The sequence below is a fragment of the Taudactylus pleione genome, unplaced genomic scaffold (assembly GCF_031769625.1).
Source record: "Taudactylus pleione unplaced genomic scaffold, aTauple2 ptg000834l, whole genome shotgun sequence".
Taxonomy (NCBI): domain Eukaryota; kingdom Metazoa; phylum Chordata; class Amphibia; order Anura; family Myobatrachidae; genus Taudactylus; species Taudactylus pleione.
The window spans coordinates 421471-443016 of NW_028285236.1; the positions used below are offsets into that span (position 1 = coordinate 421471).

General features: G+C 44.3%; 1 protein-coding gene across 1 annotated transcript; it reads left to right on the top strand.

Moving 5' to 3' along the window:
• Window positions 1-1463: 1463 nt before the first annotated feature.
• LOC148474542 (microfibril-associated glycoprotein 4-like) lies at window positions 1464-20325 on the top strand. Its single transcript, XM_088458451.1, has 5 exons — window positions 1464-1554; window positions 6392-6549; window positions 16933-17029; window positions 17154-17348; window positions 20024-20325. The coding sequence occupies exons 1-5, from the start codon at window positions 1464-1466 to the stop codon at window positions 20323-20325; spliced, it is 843 nt and encodes a 280-aa protein (XP_088314577.1).
• The last annotated feature ends 1221 nt before the right edge of the window (window positions 20326-21546 follow it).

Sequence of the window (21546 nt, forward strand, 5' to 3'; positions counted from 1 at the left end):
TATCATTGATAATGATAATGACCCCTGAAACACCTTTGGAGAACTGCAAACAATTTAGGATGTGTAACTAAGACAGAAAATATTTCTCTTTCTTCCAAAAAAAAAAATTGCTATAGAAAGTTGAAAAATTGTGATTATTTAATAAAATTTTGGAAAGAAAACCACAAGAAAACTGCTTAACCCATTACCTAGGTGATGATCTACTATCTGGGATCCGGATGAAAGATTGACAATGAATAGGTCGACAGTCAATAGGTCAACAGCAGATGGTCAACATGCAATAGGTCAGCAGGGACAAAAATCGCCAGGTACAAAAGGTTGACTGGCTAAAGGTAGTGAGTGTAAAAGGTGACAGGTTCAAATGGTCAAAAAACAAATGGTTCACATAAAAATGATAATTTTTTTTTCAACATTTTTAAGGTTAGGGGTTAGGGTTAGGCAGCCCCAGGGGGAGGTTAGGGTTAGGCACTTGGGGGAGAGTTAGAGTTAGGCAAAAGAGGGTGGGTTAGGCTAGGGGTAGGCTTACTCACTATGTGGAGGGTTAGGCAGTAGGGGGTGGATTAGGGTTAGGCACAAGGGGTAGGGTTAGCTTTAGGCACAAGGGGGAGGGTTAGGGTTAGGCACTAGAGGGAGGGTTAGGCACTAGGGGGAGGGTTAGGCTAGGGTTAGCTTTAGGCAATAGAGGGAGGGTTAGGGTTAGGCACTAGGGGTAGGGTTAGGCACTAGGGGGAGGTTTAGGCTAGAGTTAGTTTTAGGCACTAGGGGGAGGGTTAGGATTAGGCACTAGGGGTATGGTTATGCACTAGGATGTGGGTTAGGCTAGGGTTAGGTTTAGGCACTAGGGGGAGGGTTAGGGTTGGGCACTAGGGGTAGGGTTAGGCATTAGGGGGAGGGTTAGCCTAGAGTTAAGTTTAGGCACTAGGGGGAGGGTTACGATTATGCACTAGGGGTAGGGTTATGCACTAGGATGTGGGTTAGGCTATGGTTAGGTTTAGGCTCTAGGAGGGGGGTTAGAGTTTAGGGTCAAAATAAAAAAAAATTGTGTTGACCAATTTTTGTAGACCATTTGTGTGTCGACCATTTGAAGCTGTCGACCTTTAAACCCTGTTACCCTTTTGCACTGCCAACCTTTTGTCAGTCCACCATTGTACCTGTTGACCTTTTGTACCAGTCGCCCTATTGAATGTCACCCTTGTTACTGTCGATCCTTTATACCACACTGATCTATTTCTAGTAAATTCTCCTTAGGAAAAAATGGATTCCTAAAATATAAACCAGGCTATGGCAACCTGTGACTATTTACTGTACCTTTTATGGACCTACAAGTACTCATACATTGCAAATGGCCTGCAGGGAATGCTGAGATTTGTAGTTCAACAATAGCTTGAAAATCACAGATTGCCGACTCCTGATCTAAGTATATATGGAAAAAGTAAAACAAATGTTTCTTCACCACCTAGAAGATGTGGATATACTGCACCATCCTTGCCCTGTTCCTGTTTCTGGAGAAGGGTCACCAACAAATGGACAAAATTCCATTGAACCGTGGTAAATGTAAGTGATGTTATAACTGTAACTGGGCACCCTGACAACACGTACTTTGTTACTGGGCACCCTGACAATAATGACTTTGTCACTGGGCTCCCTGGTAACACTGATTTTGTTACTGGGCTCCCTGGTAACACAGACTTTGTCACTGGACACCCTGGTAACACTAACTTTGTCACTGGGCACTCTGGTAACACTGACTTTGTCACTGGGCACCCTGGTAACACTGACTTTGTCACTGGGCTCCCTGGTAACACTGACTTTGTCACAGTGCACCCTGGTAACTGACTTTGTCACTGGGCACCCTGGTAACACTGACTTTGTCACTGGGCACCCTGGTAACACTGACTTTGTCACTGGGCTCCCTGGTAACACTGACTTTGTCACAGTGCACCCTGGTAACTGACTTTGTCACTGGGCACCCTGATAACACTGACTTTGTCACTGGGCACCCTGGTAACACTGACTTTGTCACTGGGCACCCTGGTAACACTGACTTTGTCACTGGGCACCCTGGTTACATTGACTTTGTCACTGGGCAACCTGGGAACTGACTTTGTCACTGGGCACCCTGGCAACACTGACTTTTGTCAATGAGGACCCTGGTAACATTGACTTTGTCAATGGTCACCCTGGTAACTGACTTTGTCACTAGGCACCCTGATAACACTGACTTTGGGTCTTATTCAGATCCGCTCGGAATCGCTTGAGCATTTGCAAGCGGGTCAATGTTTGGCTGGGGGCACATGCAGCGGCCGCACTGCGCATGCGCAAGCCCCAAAGCAAGAGAGAAATTCTCTTGCTCCGGGGCTCACTACAAAAGGGGCGGCTGTTGATGTTGATCGACAGCCTGATCCATTTTGTAGGCGTGGTGGGGGTGGCTTCACAAACGGAGGCGTTCCCAAGCAAACGCCTGCCATTTGATGACAGCCCCACTGACATCACCAGTGTTGTCAGTAGGAGAGCTTCCAGCTCTACTAGAGATGAAAGCTCTCTGGGGCTTGCGGTAGATGAGACCCTACCACAAGGGTCTCGTTGAAAGCCCCGATGGTCGCAATGGTCTTGACCATCACAACCATCATCCTGACCGCTCGTTAAAGCTGTGTTTGGAAACCCACAGCCTTGGGAGCGGCCAGGAGGCCGGAACATTTTTTAGATGCGTTTGCCCTCATTCAGAGCGAGCGCATGCATTTTGTGAGCGGCTCTGAATGAGGTCCTTTGTCACTGGGAAACCTGGTAACACTGACTTTGTCACTGGGCTCCCTGTTAACACTGACTTTGTCACTTGGCAACCTGGTAACACTGACTTTGTCACTTGGCACCCTGGTAACACTGACTTTGTCACTGGGCACCCTGGTAACACTGACTTTGTCACTGGGCACCCTGGTAACACTGACTTTGTCACTGGGTCCATGGTAACACTGAAACGAAAGAAAAATAGATTCAGGCACCAAGCTCTATCAGTGTAACAGAAACTTAGGCCCTCATTCAGAGCCGGACGCTCTGAGCAGAGTGCTCGCTCTGAATGAGGACCGTCCTCCATAAAAATGGAGCGTCCTCCTGGACGCTCGTATAGCTGTGGGTCACCACCCACAGCACATATGAGCGTGCAGGATGATGGTCGCGATGGTCTTCACCATCGCCAGTGTGACCAGAAGCCTGTGGTCGGGATTTTCGACCACAAGCCCTGGAGCGATTTTGGCTCTATCAGAGCCAAAATCACTCCCACTGACATCACTAGTGATGTCAGTGGGGCCGGCTTCTGACGGTAGGCGTTCCCTTGGGAACGCCTCCGTCTGGCAGGCACGCCCCCGGCATGCCCACCAAAGGGGGCGTGCTGTCAATCAACATCGACAGCACGCCCCCTTTGATCAGACACAACGAGCGAAGGAAAGTCCTTCGCTCATCGCGTCGGGCGCATGCGCATGAAAGAGCTCCCTCCATCGTGCGCATGCGCAGTGCACACCATCGACCCACTTGCGAGCGGACAGCCGCTTGCGAGTGGGACAGAATGAGGCGCGTAATCCGACTCCCTCATAAGGGGTGACCAGTCCCTCCAAAGTTAAAAAGTATATGCAGAAAAAGTGGAAGCACAATTAAGCTCTGTGATAATTTAACTTCAATTAATGTGCCCCATCTTATTTAAAAAAATTCAATTGGGATTATAAATTAATAACAGCCATTATGAAAAATATACATTAATTACTATATTATTTATTATACAGTAATTTAATGCATATGATGCAGTAATGAATAAAATAACAATAATAGCAATAACACTCCCCTGAGACCACTAAACTGACAAAACATATAGAGGGGTATTCAATATGAAACGTTAACTTCACTGTCGAAGTTAATGTTTCATATCGGAGTTTTTACCTGCGTTAAAGTATCGGGCGCGCTCCCGCTTATCCCCGTATTCAATATAAAATTAACGAAAACGGGAACCTCCGAAGTTGGATTTGCGTAAAGTTACGATTTTTTCCTTTAAAAAATTGTAAGACCCCCTAAAGTTGGAAAAACATGGGGGATCACTATGGGTACCCCCGTTTTAGCCTTTAAATGAAAGTCGGGGGTTTAAATAGCCGCAGCAGGTGTTTTTTTCCCGACATTGAAGAAGTGTTGCAGAAGAGCACTTAGGTTATTTTTTTAGTTTTTTTAAGTAGTCCCATCAAATTTGGGGTACATGAAAATGGGTACTAGCATATTTTTAAGTCCCTAAAGGTAATTTTTAAAAATTCTGCAAAAATGCACCTGCTGCTCCTTTGCGCAATTAATAAAACACCTGCCCCATACTTGGGGACCCCACCAGAAATAATTTTGTTAGTTTGGTAATTTTTTTACCTAATTTTTTTTTTTTTAACCCAAAAAAATGATTATTATTTTTTTTTTAATGGTGTCCCGATTTTTTTTGGGACATTTTTTTTTTAACATTTCCTTTTAAGGGGACATCCCAAAACTACAGGCTATATTTTATAAGCCTACACCCCCAAACCCCTATTCTGCATTTTTTTTCACTTGCTATAGTGATTTGTAAAATTATCCCTGTTTTTTAAAAAATGACCCTTGACCCCATTTAAGGAAAAAAATAGTAATTTTTGGGAAATATGCCTGGGACCCCCCTAAAGATGTCCAGACATGGGGGATCACTATGGGTAACCCCGTTTTTGCCTGCAAAAGAAAGTCAGGTTTTTAAATAGCTTTGCCAGGTGTTTTTTCCTACCGCGGCTATTAGAAACCCCGACTTCCTTCAGTAGTTAAAAATGGGGGTACCCATAGTTATTCCCCATGTCTAGACATCATTAGGGGGGTCCCTAGAATATTTCCCAAAAATTCCCGGTTTTGTTAACCTGTAAAAAAAATCTGTAAAAATGTAGAAAAAAAATTACTTAATGTTTTTTGGGGGGTCCCCAACTCCCCCGAGATCACCGGCTTGCGCTGACCAACTTGGGGTGTAATGCTTTGGACCTGGAGCCCCGGTGATTGGGTCTCAGGGCTGTGGCATTACACCCCGGTCGGTTGGGTCTGGTGCTGGTCTTAAATATACCCCACGTCGTTTTTGCCCCCTAGATTTAAAACCAGCACTAGTCCCTGCAGCCTTGGGTTGATTTCTAAAATACGGTGGAACCCTACACTTTTTGTTCCCCGTATTTTTAGAAACCACCACTGGCTGCAAGCCTGGGGCTGGTTTGGCTTTTTTGGGGGGGGAACCTTATGTCATTTTTTTTGTAAATTTTTACTAAGTTTTTTACAGGATAACAAAAACGGGAATTTCGGGAAATATTCTAGGGACCCCCCTAAAGATGTCTACACATGGGGATCACTATGGGTACCCCCATTTTTAACTCCTGAAGGAAGTCGGGGTTTCTAATAGCCGCCGCAAGTGCATAAATGCCACTTTGAAGAAAGTGGTGCAGAAGAGCATTTAGATTTTTTTGGGGGGAAAAATAACTATGCCCAGCAAATTTGGGGTACTTCAAAATGGGGGTCAGCATATTTTAAAGTTGCTAAAGAGACTTGAAAAAATTGTGTAAAACCCACCTGCTGCAAGGAGCTGCAATGAAAAAAACACCTGGGGCATACTTGGGGACCTCCCCAGAGTCAAGTTCGCTATTTTTTAACTTTGTTCCCCAACATTTTTTTTTTTGGCCCCCAAATTCAAAGTGCTTTTTTTGGGGTGTCCCGATTTTTTTTTTTGACCCAGATCGTTTCAAGGGGTCATTCTGAAGGGTGCAGGCTATTTTTTTTAAACCTGCACCCCTAAACCCCAATTCTGTACTTTTTTTCGCCACCTATTCAGTGGTGAAAAGTTATCCCCGTTTTTTATCAAAGACTTTTCTAACCTGCGAAAAGTCTTTGAAATTGAATACGGTGTAAAACTAAAACATGCGATAATGACGTCATAAGTGCGATATTAACGCAAAAACGATGTTATCGCTCCCATATTGAATACGCCTGATAAGCTTATATGGAAAATTATATTAAAAAAATTGCATAAAAATAAGGATGTTTAAGATGTGATAAATACTGTAAAAAAATTAGTTCAAAGAAAAAGATTGACTCTTTTTCTTTGTACTAATTTTTTACACTGCATTTATCTCTGCATGCAATGTGTCTGCATTTGTGCGAATCTCTGAATGAGGCCCTTGATGTCAGTGTCACATAGAGGTACAACACTCTGTTGGCCACAGGCTACACTGCGCCTCAGGGGTCTTTATCCAGGACACAAGCACTTTGCCTTTTCCCATGATCTGGTAAAGGACCCAACTTATAATATCCTGTCATTTACTGTTGGTGTACTGTATATTTTACACTTAACTCTTTGCTTATCTTCTCCTTCCAGTTAATCTGTGCTCAAGATTCTGTTACCCACATGACTGCTGGGATGTGCATGCCCAGGGTATGACCAAAGATGGCGTGTACATGATATACCCAGGTGGAGAGATCTCCTCTGCCATACCTGTGTACTGTGACATGACTAGTAGGGGAGGACCATGGACGGTAAGTGACAGCAGTGACCCAAAAGTGGCAGGAGCAATGCTGGGTTCTCATGTGCCCTGGGGTCTAGACTCACATCCAAGCTCATTCCCTTCATAGTTCCTCCTACTATATGCTGGGTATAAGGTTACACACAGCCCCTCCAAACAGTCGCATGGTGTAAGCTTATTGGTTACATTAATCAAAATGGAAATGAATAGTGTAACAGATGGTTTCCCCCAATCACTGAAAACTCGGGTTTATGTGGAACATGAAACCACCTTCCCCCTGTCCAACATTACCTGGAGCCCCCTAGTGATGCCTGCTGGACACTTTTGGCTCTTGCATGCCCTGTATGCTCCCTACATTTGCTGTGACAACCCTCTACCTCAGGGAATGTGCAGGAGCCAGGAGATGGGGTGAATGTCTACCTCAGATCAGGAACCCAGGAACACAAGGAAAGTATAAGATATACATTGGTTTATTGCTTCTAATCCTTAACAACCCTGTCTAGCTTACTTAAATTAAACTAGTATATAACGACACAGACAACAAGAGCTTTTATTTATAATTAATTAATTAACCTAACCAGGGTGGCAAAGAGATGCTGCAGACTCAGTTCTAGCTTTTACTTTGCTCAAATACTTGGGGAACAACTGAAGCGTCCCCCCTCTAGACGCACTAACATTGCGAGGGTCCCACTTCCCTCCTGGCCAATCCAAGACGCTTTCGTATAAAAGCAATTGGGTCCCGTCGCACGGAGCAGGACAAATTCACCAGGTTCATCGAGGGCAAGTGCCTCCACCACGTATCTTGCACCAAATAAAGCCACTGAGCTGCAGCGTACTCTCGCCATGCTGTGCCTCCCCTAAATTGGGAAGAAAAGGTTAGTGTGACACAACAAAAACAGTAATGGGTGGGATGGTGGGTTTCAAAGATCCAGAAAACAAGGGGCTGTCTACAAGAAAACAAGCCAATATATACTGATCATCTGATCACTCCTTCAAGCAATATCATTGGTTCAACCAACCAGCTGACCAGACAGCCTTATAATCTGCCCAGCAACAAGGCTGTCATCAACAGCCATATAGCAAAAAACATAGTATTCTTAGTTATACTCATGCTTATTCAGCCTTCGCATTAGTAAACTCTCAGGATTGGGAGGTAGTTCAGCATTTTAACCAAATCTGAATATTCATCATGAAGTCATGTTTTAATATAGCTACATAATTGTTTCATTACAATATATCAAACTGACAATGTGAAAGATTAAATATACAGCATTGTCACTTTAAAACACCATAAATAATAACAACAAAAGGTTAAATTAAATTCCTAGCGCTGAACTTCAGTGTTCTGCTCCTTTTTACATACAGAGGAATCTTCCATGTATACTAAAAAAATATAACATACGGGCCAGGATGTACTAAAGGTAAAAATGCTGTAAAACCCCAGAAAATTTAATTTTGGGGGGTTTTACCTCCCTTCCAGAATGTACTAAGCACCTGGAATGTGCTGCATTCTGGTGCATTGTCCCGATGGGTATTACCCAATATAAGCCTATGGGCTTCTTATCGGGACACTCCCCCTTTGAAGGGATTCAATCGGATCCCTCCCATGAGCCCCCATGGCCAGTGTCATTCTGTGCATACACTGAGGGAAGACAGAGGGAATTCTGGGTGAGCTGTCCTTTGCAAAATTCTTGGTACAAGTCAGGGGGGATGTACCATGATGCTTAGTACATCCAACCCACAATGATGCAATAAATAGTCCATTGATTGTAAATGAAATATGATATAAAGGTAAAAAGCGATATATACAATTCTTAGGTTATCCCAAGAAATACAGGAATAAAGAGGAAAGGTCCATCGTGTAAGATATCCAGTGTTTATGCTCTTACTCACTGACAGAAGAAATGGGGCCATCGTACGTTTCTTTTAGAAGTAAAGTGAAATGCACACCTGAAAGGAATGAGGCTTATATGATACCAGCAGGCCCATCATGAATCGCTGGTCACCTTTCCATGCAGAATGTTAGCACTCCCGTATAACGCAGCTCATACATATCATAGAGTATGTGACAGGAATGAGACTTATATGATACTAGCAGGCCCATCATGAATCACTGGTCACCTGTCCATGCAGAAGCTTAGCACTTCCGTATAACACAGATCATACAGAGCATAGAGTATGTGACAGGAATGAGGCTTATATGATACCAGCAGGCCCATCATGAATCACTTGTCACCTGTCCATGCAGTAGGTTAGCACTCCCGTATAACGCAGCTCATACAGATCATAGAGTATGTGTAAGGAATGAGGCTTATATGATACCAGCAGGCCCAGCATGAATCGCTGGTCACCTTTCCATGCAGAATGTTAGCACTCCCGTATAACGCAGCTCATACAGATCATAGAGTATGTGTAAGGAATGAGGCTTATATGATACCAGCAGGCCCAGCATGAATCGCTGGTCACCTTTCCATGCAGAAGGTTAGCACTCCCGTATAACGCAGCTCATACAGATCATAGAGTATGTGTAAGGAATGAGGCTTATATGATACTAGCAGGCCCATCATGAATCACTGGTCACCTTTCCATGCAGAAGGTTAGCGCTCCCGTATAACACAGCTCATACAGATCATAGAGTTTGTGACAGAGGAAGAAGAAACAGATCTTACAAAATATCATCAGTCAGGCAAGTTAACACTCACATAAAACATGGATAAAAGCAGCCGCCCTGCACTGACAAGTGTCACACTGAGGCTACGGAGATCCTCTGCAGAGGGAAGTCGGGGTCCCAAATTGGGAAAGGAACTGGGGGCAAGGGTCCTGGATGCTGGATGTATACCTTTTCTATCCACAAGTGCCGGATGTTGGCTAAACTTGGCCTAAGGTGGAGTCTAACTTACTGGGAGGTGTTCACCAGTGACCCCTCTAGTTGGGATTTGGGTTTAAGCTGCACACAGCAAACAGGTCGCTGCCCTTTGGTCAGGTATCCGGCACAAGTTTGAATAAAAAAACAATATTGCAGGGAAAGCACAGGAGATAGTACTTTGGATGATGTACTAAATATATGCTCTGTGGGTCCAGATGCAGTACTGGCACAGGAAGATGGTATTAAGAGATTGTACTTGGGTGACATACTAAGTACACCCACTGTGGCTACAGATGCAGAACTGGCACAGGAGATTGGTATTAGGAGATTGTACTCGGATGATGTGCTGTGAACACATAATGTGGATCCAGACGCAGAACTTACACATTAGATGATACGAGGATATTGTACTCAGATGACATACTGAGTACACACACTGTAGTTCTAGATGCAGAACTGGCACAGGAAAATGACACTTGAGAGTTAGTACTCGGATGATGAACTAAGTACATACATCGTGGATACTTCTAAGGAAAAAGCGCTAGAAGAAAAGAGCATGAAACCTGGAATGCTGCAACACAAGTATGCACTGGAAGTAATGACATTGTACAGGCAACTTCCTGCTGTCCAGAGCCCGATTAAATACCTTAAGGTAGCAGTACATTGGAGGATAGTGTCCGCTGATGACAACTCCTGCTACCATTGGATAAAGGGTTAGTCAGTGATGTGGACTGTCATGGCTGGTAACCGTGGAAACCAAATCACAGAGTGAGCACATTGATGTCCGAGCAGACCCCAGGCATAATCCTCAGTGCATCACCCGACACCACACCTGACGTCTGACCACTCAAGAGGTCAGGGAAAGCCAGCACTGAGGTGAGTAATGGCGGATCCTAGGCCACAACCTGACAGTACCCCTCACCCCTTTCATGGTCTTTCCAGACACCTACAAAGCTTATCAGTAAAGCTCGAACAAGCAGTGGAGCATGGACATCAGACGCCTTCAGCCATGCTCGTTCTTCAGGTCTATACCCTTTCCTATCAATGAGATACTGAAGATGATTAGACCGGTGTCAAGAGTCAAGGATCTTTTAAATTTCAAATTCGACTCCCGATTGAGTTTGAACTGGAGGTGTCTTGGGTGGAGAATGCTGGAATTGATTAAGAATTAATGGTCATAGAAGAGAAGCATGCAATATGTTGGAAATTCTCAACTGAGGAGGCAACTACAGTTTATACACCACCAGATTGATGATGTAATATGCTCCAATGAACCATGGAGCAAATTTCATGCTTGGAACTTTTAATTGGATATTTTCACTTGACAGCCACACCCTATCTCCAATCTTCAAAAAAGGAATGGTGAGACATTTTCGATCCGCAAACTTCTTGTAGAAGCTATTTTCAAAGAGGAGTGAATCTTTTTCCATATATCAGAAAATGATTCCACAAGATTTGTATCAGCAGGAACTTCCATGGGAGGTAAATCTTGGAAATCCAGAATACGCAGGTGCCTTCCATATACTGCAAAGAACAGAGTAGAATTTGAAGAGGAGTGGCACCTAAAATTGTGGGCAAACTCTACCCAAGGCAACAAATCAACTCAGTTATTTTGAGATGAGGACACAAAGTGTTTGATAAATGTTTCCAGTTCCTGATTCGCCCTCTCCATTTGGCAATTTGTCTGTGGGTGGTAGGCGGATGAAAACTTCAGTTTAATTCCACAAGAGGCACATAATGCCCTCCAGAATTTGGCCACAAATTGCACCCCTTGATCCAACACTATCTCCTTGGGTATTCCATGGAGGCGGAAGATATCACAAATAAACACTTTGGCCAACTGTGGTGCAGAAATAAGTCCCACCAAGGGATCAAAATGGGCCATTTTTGAGAATCGATCTATTACCACCCAGATAGTATTATGTCCCTTAGAGGGTGGCAACTCAGAAATAAAATCCATCAACAGATGAGTCCAAGGAGTATCAGGAATAGGCAGAGGACACAAAGGGCCTATAACTTTGTTGTGAATGGATTTATGTTGGGCATATTTGGCACAAGAAATGATAAAATTCCAGATGTCGTCCTTCATAGTGGACCACCAGTAGGAGCGCTGTAAAGGATCCCCGAGTGGCCAGCAAACAAAAAATAAGCCCAAGTTAATAAGTTCTTATGCAACTGAGGTGCTACGAAGATCAGAGTCAGCAATTGGGCTTGAGCAAAGACAAGAGGATCCAGAATATGACAAATTTGAGGTTGTTCCTCCTCTTCTTGTGGAGGCAGAAAGGACCAGGAAGGCTCATCAGCCTATTTATTTTGTATGCCAGGATGAAATTGAATTTTGAAATCAAACCTGGAGAGGAAAAGAGAACAGCGAGCTTGTCTGGCATTCAGACAATGAGCTATCTTGAGATAAAGAAGATTCTTATGATTCATAATGATCTGAATAGGTAACTTAGTGCCTTCCAAAAGGTGCCTCCATTCCTCTAGAGCCAATCTCATAGCCAACAGTTCTTGATCCTATGGCATAATTATTCTTGATTGGGAAAAATTTATGAGAAAAGAAACCACAAGGATGATTCTTGCCATCTTCTGAAACTTGGGACAGTACAGCTCCCACTCCTACCTAAGAGGCATCAACTTCTAACGTGAATGGTTTCTCAAGTTGTGGCTGACGATGAATTGGAGATGTGGAAAAAGCTGTTTTAAGTGCTTGGAAGGCAGCCAGCGCTGCAGGAGGGAAACGAAATGGGTTAGCACCCTTCTTAGTGAGAGCCATGATATCGGCAACAATAGTAAAAAAGTTTAAAATTAATTTCCGATAATATTTAGAGAAGCCAAGAAATCATTGGATTGCTTTCAAGGAGTTCTGTTCATATTGGATGGCTCTTAGCTTGTCTGAATCCATTTCAAGGGAGTCTCCCGATATGATGTGCCCCAAAAATGGCACAGAGGACTGTTCAAAATGGAATTTGGAGACTTTCCAGTACAGATGGTGGCTTCAAAGATGGGACAAAACCTCTCTGACATGAAGGTGATGGGATTGCAGGTTCCCTAAAAAAATTAAAATGTTGTCCAGGTAGACTACAACAAATTTGTATAGAACATCTCAAAAGATTTCATTGACGTAACTATGAAACACTGCTGGAGCATTACACAAGCCAAAAGGCATCACCAAGTTCTGATAATGGCCATCTCATGTATTAAAAGTGGTTTTCCACTCATCTCCTGCCTTAATACAGATTAAATTGTAGGCTCTACGGAGGTCCAAATTTGTGAAAAGGGATTCTCTACGAACTTTGTCATAAAGCTCTGAGATAAGTGGCAAAGGATATCTATTCTTCACGGTAATTTGATTCAGCCCATGGTAGTCTATGCAGGGTCTGAGACCTCAGTTTTTCTTATCGACAAAGAAGAATCTGGCACCAGCAGGAGAGGAAGATGGTCTGATTAAACCCTTGGCGAGATCTCCTTAATATATTTGGACATAGCAGCTGTTTTTGGAACCATAAGAGGGTAGATATGGCCATGGGGTGGCATCTTCCCAGGGAATAGCTCAATGTCATAGTCCCAGGGAGGCAATGTGTTTGCAGCTTGTTCACAGAAAACATCAGAAAAATCTTAATATGGTTTTGGTAAATGAGACTCAATTTCAGGAAATACTTGATCAGACACAGGAGGCATTGGAGAACATTCAGTAGAGACATGTTGATTTTGCACTGGAACAAAATGAGGGATACACCAGTGGAAACAATCAGTTCCCCAGGCCAGTACATGCATGGTGGACCAGTTCAGTGTGGGGTTGTGAGTTTTAATCCAAGGTAGACCTAAAACAATGTCATGGGAAGTTTTAGGTAGAACCAAAAATTCTAATTCCTCTTGATGTAGACATCCTATCCGAAGTGAAACAGGTAACGTAACTGAAGATACAGTATAACGTTTCCAAGAATAATATTGCCATCTACACCAGAAAGAGTAAATTTACTAGGAAGAGGAAGAACCAGAATTCCTAGTTCGTGTGTCAGAGATTCAAAAACATAATTCCCATTCCCGGCTCCAGAGTCCACCAGGGCTTTAATATTTTTGGTTTGAGTCTTGAAATAAAAAGACACTGGTAGAAGACTATCCAACAAATGGGGAGACTTAGTTAACACCCCCAACTGGACGCACCCAGAATCAGTTATGGTCTCTTCTTTCCCAAGAGGAGAGGACAAATTTAACAATATGATCAGGGGCTGCACAGTAAAGGCAAAGCTTGTTCTGGAATCGGTGGGTCGGATCAGCTGGAGTTAGGTAAGACCTATTAACCTGCATAGGCTCTTTTTTAATTAGTGCAGGAGAGGAAGAATGTGTAGCTGGCAAAAATCGATCCTTGAAATGATCTTCATGCCCTTTACTAATCTATCATTCCCTGTGGCGCAAGTCAATCTTGATACATAAAGTCATTACTATTACTTCAGGTACAGATTCCGGAACATCCTGAGAGGCTAACTCATCGTTCATTCTGTTGAATAACCCATGAAGAAATGCTGCCCTCAGCACCTCAGCATTCCTTTTTAACTCAGAAGCATTCATCTGGAATTGGACCACGTTTGTCCCACAGTACGTATCCCTTGTCGAACCCGAAGGAGATCAGAAGAAGCTGTGGCAGTCCAGCCAGGCTCATCAAAAATTCTCTTGAAAGAGCAAATAAAATTTTCATATTTAGAAATGAGAGGATCAGCTTGTTCCCATACTGAAGAAACCCAATCCAAGGCAGTTCCAGATAGTAAGGAGATGATGTATGCCACCTTTGACCTTGGAGTGGGGAAATTCTGGGTCAGACACTCGAACTGTATCTCACACTGATAGATGAAGCCTCGGCAGTGCCTAGGGTTTCCATCGAAGTGTTCTGGGGACTTTGAGTTGCTGCTACTGAAGGATTTACAGGAGTAGATCCAGAAGGGGAAGGAAGTATTGTGGCCAGAGTCGACTGTATCAAAAGTAATTGACCAAAGAGTTCCTGGAGATATTGAGCCACCTGATGTTGTGCTGCCTCCTGATTCTCGATCCGAGAGGCAAGGTCTTTTAATGCCCTTGCACCCTGAGATCCTGCAGCTTCCATGTGCCTGTACAAACTGTCATGCTCAGGCTATGGAGATCCTCTGCAGAGGGAAGTCGGGGTCCCAGGTTGGAAAAAGAACTGAAGGCGAGGGCCCTGGATATATGCCTTTTTCATCCACAAGTGCCCTATGTTAGTTAGACCTGACCAAAGGCGCAGAGTCTAACTTACTGGGAGGTGTTCACCAGTGACCCCTCCAATTTGGGTTTAAGCTGCACCTATCAAGCAGGTCGTGGCTCTTTGGTCAGGTATCTGGCACAAGTGGGAATAGAAGAACACAATTGCAGGGAAAGCACAGGAGATAGTACTTGGCTGCTGTACTGAGTATATAGTCTGTGGGTCCAGACTCAGAACTGGCACAGGAGAATGGTATTAGCAGATTGTACTCGGATGACGTACTGAGGGGGTCATTCAGACCCGCTTGTGAGCGGCAAGATGCTCACAAGCAGGTTGATGTTCCCCCACTGCGCATGCGCACGACGGAGGGAGCTCCGTCATGCGCATGCGCGAGACCCGGCGAGCGACGGGCTCTCCATCGCTCCCGGTCTCACACCAAAGGGGGCGTGCTGTCGATGTTGATTGACAGCACGCCCCCTTTGGTGGGCGTGCCGGGGGCATGCCTGCCAGATGGAGTCGTTCCCATGGGAACACCTACCGTCTGAAGCCGGCCACACTGACATCACTAGTGATGTCAGTGGGAGTGATTTTGGCTCTGAAAGAGCCAAAATCAGTCCAGGGCTTGCGGCAGCGAGACCCTACTGCAGGGTCTCCGTCGCAAGCCCGATGGTCGTGATGGTCAAGACCATCGCGACCATCATCAGGGATGCTCGCATATGCTATGGGTGGTCACCCACAGCTATGCGAGCGGCCAGGAGGCCGCTCCATTTTCAGGGAGGAGGGCCCTGATTCAGAGAGAGTGCTCTGGTCAGAGCGTTCAGCTCTGAATCAGGCCCTGAGTACACACACTGTGGATCCAGACACAGATCTGACACAGGAAAATGACACTTGAGAGATAGTACTCGGATGATGAACTAAGTACATACACCATGGATACTTCTAAGGAGAAAACACTAGAAGAAAAGAGCATGGAACCTGGAATGCTGCAACAGCAAGTATACACTGGAAGTAACAACATTTTACAGGAAACTTCCTGCTGTCCAGAGACTGATTAATTACCCTAAGGTAGCAGTTCATTGGAGGATAGTGTCGGCTGACAACAACCCCTGCTACTATTGGGTAAAGGGCTAGTCAGGTGATGTAGACTGTCATGGCTGCCTCTATGACGATAACCACAGAAACCAAATCACAGAGTAAGCACATGGATGTCCTAGCAGACCCCAGGCATAATCCTCAGGACTTCACCTGCTGCCGCATTTGACGTTTGACCGCTTAAGAGGTCAGGGGAAGCCAGTGCTGAGGTGAGTAATGGCTGATCCTAGGCAGCAACCTGACAACAAGTTACTGTACTGTGGGCCTGATTCAGCCGAGGATGCAGTTGAATGAACCACGCAGATTCCCGATGCGCCAAACCCATATACGGTAATGCAGCATGAGGTGTCATGCCTTCTGCATGCATTATTGATCTGAGTTGCATTCTAGAATGCAGCATCGGATAATCTGTGATCCGATTGGCCAGTTAAGTGACCCATGGGGTCACGCAAGCCGGCTGCTGCAGATGCTTTAAAGAGGCCAGGAAATCTCCATCAGCCTACAGAGATCCTGGCCTCATCACTCTGCCACCCCAGTGGTGGGAAAATGAAGACTGTTGCTGGCCGCTTCTCGCCCATAAATGACACTGCTTGTGAGATCGCAGACCCCTACTGCACATGTGCAGTACGGGTCAGGCACACGCGCAGATTCCTGATCATCGGGAATCTGCGTGATCCATTTAACTGCATCCTCTGCTGAATCAGGCCCTGTAGCAGGAGGTTTCCTTGTTATGGTGAATATGCCCCAGCAGGGTGGTGCACGCTGTCTCTGTGTGTTTTTTTGGTATCTTGTAAAGAGGTCAGGCTTTATTTCCTCCCTACCTGAGATTAATTTTGGCCCAATTATTGATATGCAGTGCCACTGCGCTTTACAACTGGAAACAAGACATTAAAAGACATAAAGAAGATATAAGGCGATCTGTGACCATGCTCCAATCTATAGGGGAATAAAGTTGGTTCTGCCAGATTGCAGTGGGAAAAAGAGCTTAGTGGTGCTATGGGAGCTTTCAGACAGCAACGTTGGTTTGAGATTCGGCAGCCTAAATAGTGGGAAACACAATTTCTAGAGCTTCATACAACCCCTAGATGTCCCCTCAGCTGACTGAAGGTCATACTATACTGTCGTCCTCTGCCTATTAGTGCTGGGTGGGTCAATGAATGTGTTTGTGCTGAGCGAGAAATCCTAGACGTTCACCATGAGAGTCTTTACCTTCTCATCTGCAGGTCATCCAGAAGAGGTATGATGGAAGTGTGAATTTTTCCCGTGGTTGGAAGGAGTATGAAAATGGATTTGGATGGGGAAATGGAGAGTACTGGCTGGGTAATTCCTTCATTTCACACATTGCTGAGACTCTGGACTCCTGCCCCCCACCCCACCCCTGACTCATCATTATTCCTGTATAAATAAAAGGTTATGTAAAAATTCTCCTTCTCATTCTGTCCAGGTTTGAAGCACATTCATCTTCTCACCAAAATAAAGTCCTATTGTCTACAGATTAGCCTGGAGGATTTTAACAATGACGCACATTATGTGACTTATGAAACCTTCTCCATCTCTCCTCTGGCAATCTTTCCTGAGGAGGACGGCTATAAACTGAATATCGGTGGATTTCAGGAGGGGGATGACTCCAGGCCTGCTGGTAAGTGACAAAAACTCCCAAATCCATGTTCTTTATTTTTACAGTATGTCTCTGTAATAAAGGTGGGCTGCTGTGGGGATTAGCCAACGCACCCAGGTACTTTTCATACCTCTTACGTGGTTGTTGGCATCATTTTCACTGTGACAGCTCATTCCTGCCCACCTTGCAGGCAGGTAAATGCCCTTGCAGGAAAATATCCGAATCTGTTGGGAATCTTGGTGATGTCCCACTAAATTAAGGGATCTCCCTGAAATTCAATAGTATAATAGATAGGGAGTGTTGTCAACTGGACCATTAGAGATATACAGGAAACCAGTGGTGAGCACATGGCGTGGCCTATCGTGGATAACCAACATTTGTAAAAACTTAATAGAAACTGTACAGAAAATGTATTTAAAGGTGAGTAAGACTGAGCCATTTTTACAATACCAAATGATATACATACAGTGTTTTTTTTATCAGAGATGTTCGCCGACACCCGTGTTTTGGTTTTGGATCCAGATTCACCTTCGTGTTTTAGTTTTGGTTTTGGATCTTTATTTTTTAATTTTTTAAAAAAATAGATAAAACACCTAAAATTACGTCATTTTGTCCTCATAGCATGAAATCCAAAACCCGAGTTCGGTTTTTAAATCCGAGTTCTGAACCGTAGGAAGATCCAAACCAGTATACGGTTTGACTCTGTACCCTAAAGTGATTCCAAACTCGTACTTGGTTCGATTCAAAACCTGTAAAGTTCAGTTGCCGGACCCGCACATCTCTAATTTTTATATATGTACAATACTGTGCAAAAGATTTTGGCAGGTGTGGAAAAAATGCTGCAAACTCTGAATGCTTTAAAAAAAATAGAAGTCTGAATAGTTTATTTTGATCAATTAACAAAATGCAAAGTGAAGGAACAGAAGAGAAATCTTAATCAAATCAATATGTTTGGTGTGACCAAAACAGCATCAATTCTTCTAGGTACACTTGCACAAAGTAAGGGATTTGTAGGATTATAGTCAGGTATATGATTAACCAGTCATACCAAACAGATAACAATGATCATCATTTTCATATGTAGGTTGAAACAGTATGCAGTCGGCATCCCGGTGCGCGGGATGCCGACGGTCTTAACACCGGCACCAAATTCCTGACAGGTCGGGATCCCGTCACCAGTATCCCAACTGCCAGCTTACCGAAGGTAAGTATCAGAGTGTTATGGAGTGGTTAGCATTAGGTAGTGGGGTTAGGGTTAGGCACTAGGGGGAGGGATAGGATTAGGCACCGGGGAGGGAGGGATAGGATTAAGGTGTGGGGAAGGGGAGGTTAGGTTTAGGCACTAGTGGGGGAGGTTAGGTCCAGGCACCGGGGAGGGGGTGTTAGGATTAGGGTGTGGGGAGCGGGAGGTTAGGCTTTGGCACTAGGCGGATAGGTTAGGGTTATGCACCAGGGATGGAGGGTTAGGGTAGGGGTTAGGGGGATACTCATCTTTACTCCTTATGGGTGTCGGGATTCTGGCTGTCAGGAAGCCACTGGTCAGAATACCGACAGCCAGCATTTCATACTGATTCCAGTTGAAACATAGTCATTAACTGAAACAGCAACAGCTGGGTAGGATGCTTAAAACTGGGTGAGGAACAGCCAAATTCATCTACAAAGGTGAGGTTGTGGAAGACAGTTTCATGTCACAGGTCATACACTATGACAAGACTGAGCACAGCAACAAGACACAAGATAGATATACTGCATCAGCAAGGTCTCTCCCAGGCAAAGATTTCAAAGTGGACTGTGATTTCAAGATGTGCTGTTCAAGCTCTTTTGAAGAAGCACAAAGAAATGGGCAACATTGAAGACCGTAGATTTTGAGAAATACAGGCAGGTACTTATCCATCATGCAATACCATCAGGGAGGTTTCCGATTGGCTCCAAAATTATTCTACAGCAGGATAATGACCCCAAACATACAGCCAATGTTAATAAGAACTATCTTCAGCGTAAAGAAGATCAAGGAGACCTGGAAGTGATGAAATGGCCCCCACAGAGCCCTGATCTCAACATCACCGAGTCTGTCTGGGATTACATGAAGAAACAGAAGGATCTGAGCAAGCCTACATCCACAGAGGAGCTGTGGTTAGTTCTCCAAGATGTGTGCAAGTGTACCTAGTAGAATTTATGCTGTTTTGAAGGCATTGGGTTCACACCAAATATTGATATCTCTTCTGTTCATTCAATTTGCATGTTGTTAATTGATAAAAAATAAACTGTTAAGGTGCATAAACACACACAAAATGATTTTTTGAATGATTATCATTAACAATATCGTTTATCGTTCAATCATTGAAAAAATCGTTCACTTTCTGAGCTAAAATGATGAACAATTATCGTTCATGCGCGTTCACGTTTGTAGTTTGTAGTTCAGTCAGACTGACCAACTGAACGATTTTCATTAAGGGAATATGCAAAAATCGTTTGTAGTTCAAAAAAATCGTTCATTACACTTTAAAAAATCTGACAGATAATCTGACAGAAAATCGTTCACAAAATCGTTGGTAACAAATTCGTTGTGTGTGTAGGCACCTTAAATCACCTGAGAAGAGCAGTGCCTGAGAGTAACCACAGCAACAGATAAACACTCATCTCATCTGTCTGAGTAGTAATTATTAAGCAACTAAATGTATCTTCTCCCTCTCCAGGAGACTCTCTAAAATATCATAATGGGATGAGCTTCTCCACCCATGATAATGACAGAGATGAAAAACCGAATGAAAACTGCGCAGCTATGTATAAAGGAGGCTTTTGGTACAAAACATGCCACGCTGCCAACCTCAACGGCTTATACCTGAAAGGCAACACCACTCAGTACGCCACCGGCATGACGTGGTCCACCTGGACAGGGCACAACTACTCGCTGAAGAAGAGTGAGATGAAGATCGCAGTGAAGGGAGATTTTGCCTGTAGAATGCAGCAAAATTTGCATTACCAGCCTGCCAGATGAAAGACAGAGAAGCGCCACCTTTCTGTTCTTCTCTTCCCCCTTCCCTCTCTTTTATCTTCTTTTGCAGTCTGAACGGCCTCATGCCACATAATATCTTTAATAGCAAAATAACTACTGTATAAATAAATGCTTTGCACAAATAAAGAAAACTGTTTTCATGTTAACTATTATACAATTATAAAGTTCTGGAATAAATTGGAAAATGCTGACTGTAGAACTCTGTGGTTGTGATGTGCCATAATCTAGGTAATTTCAGGTGTAAGAAAACTCAACCATGTGATCATGTGTGTACTACGACAGTGTAAGTAGCGTACCTCGCAGGATTTCACCCTGCGCAATGCAAGAACCACCCATATATGCCTGTGCCAACACAGGTCCGGGGTTCCACCAATTACCTAGTAGGAGTTTTAGGAAGAATCATGGAGAAGTGTTTTTCATTACTAAATGTAAAAAAGGTGTCTGCACTAATTCCAATACAAAATGACCCAAGACTGTATAATAATTAGGGGTGAGCGGGTTCGGATTTCTGAAATCCGAACCCCCCCGAACCCCCCCGATCCGAGTCTGATCCGAGTCAGGCTCGACTTTTCCCGCCTGACTCGGATCTGAAATCGAGGCAAAACGTCATCATCCCGCCTTCCGAGTCTCGTGGGTTTTGGATCCTATATAAGGTACCCGCGTCGGCGCCATTTTCTCACTCGGCTGTGGACAGTGAAGAGGGAGGGTGGGAGTTAGGGCTGTGTAGTGTAGTGTAGTGTAGTGCTGCTGTTGTCCACTACTTCAAAGTCCATAGGGGCTGGCTGTGTTGTGCTGTGCTGCTGTTGTTAATAGGGGCTGTGTCCACTACTTCAAAGTCCATAGCGGCTGGCTGGACTGTGTTGTGCAGTCAGTTCTCCATAGGGGCTGTGTCCACTCCAAAGTCCTGTGCAGTGTCCCAGTCCTAAAGGAGTGCTGTAGTGTTGTCCAGGGGGTGCTCTGTCCATCAGGGGTGCTCCCCCCAAGTGCTAAAAAAATAATATATTTTCTGTGTTTGTGAATTGTGTGCGCAGTAGCCGCACGTGCATCAACAAAGTAGTGCCAAGCGTGCGCCTGTGTCATAAGTAAAGGGCCGGCTGGCTTGACCGTTAAAGGGTGCTGTAACCCCCGAAAGTACACTCCAGTCCAAACCAAAAAAAAATTATTTTCTGTGTTTGTGAATTGTGTGCGCAGTAGCCGCACGTG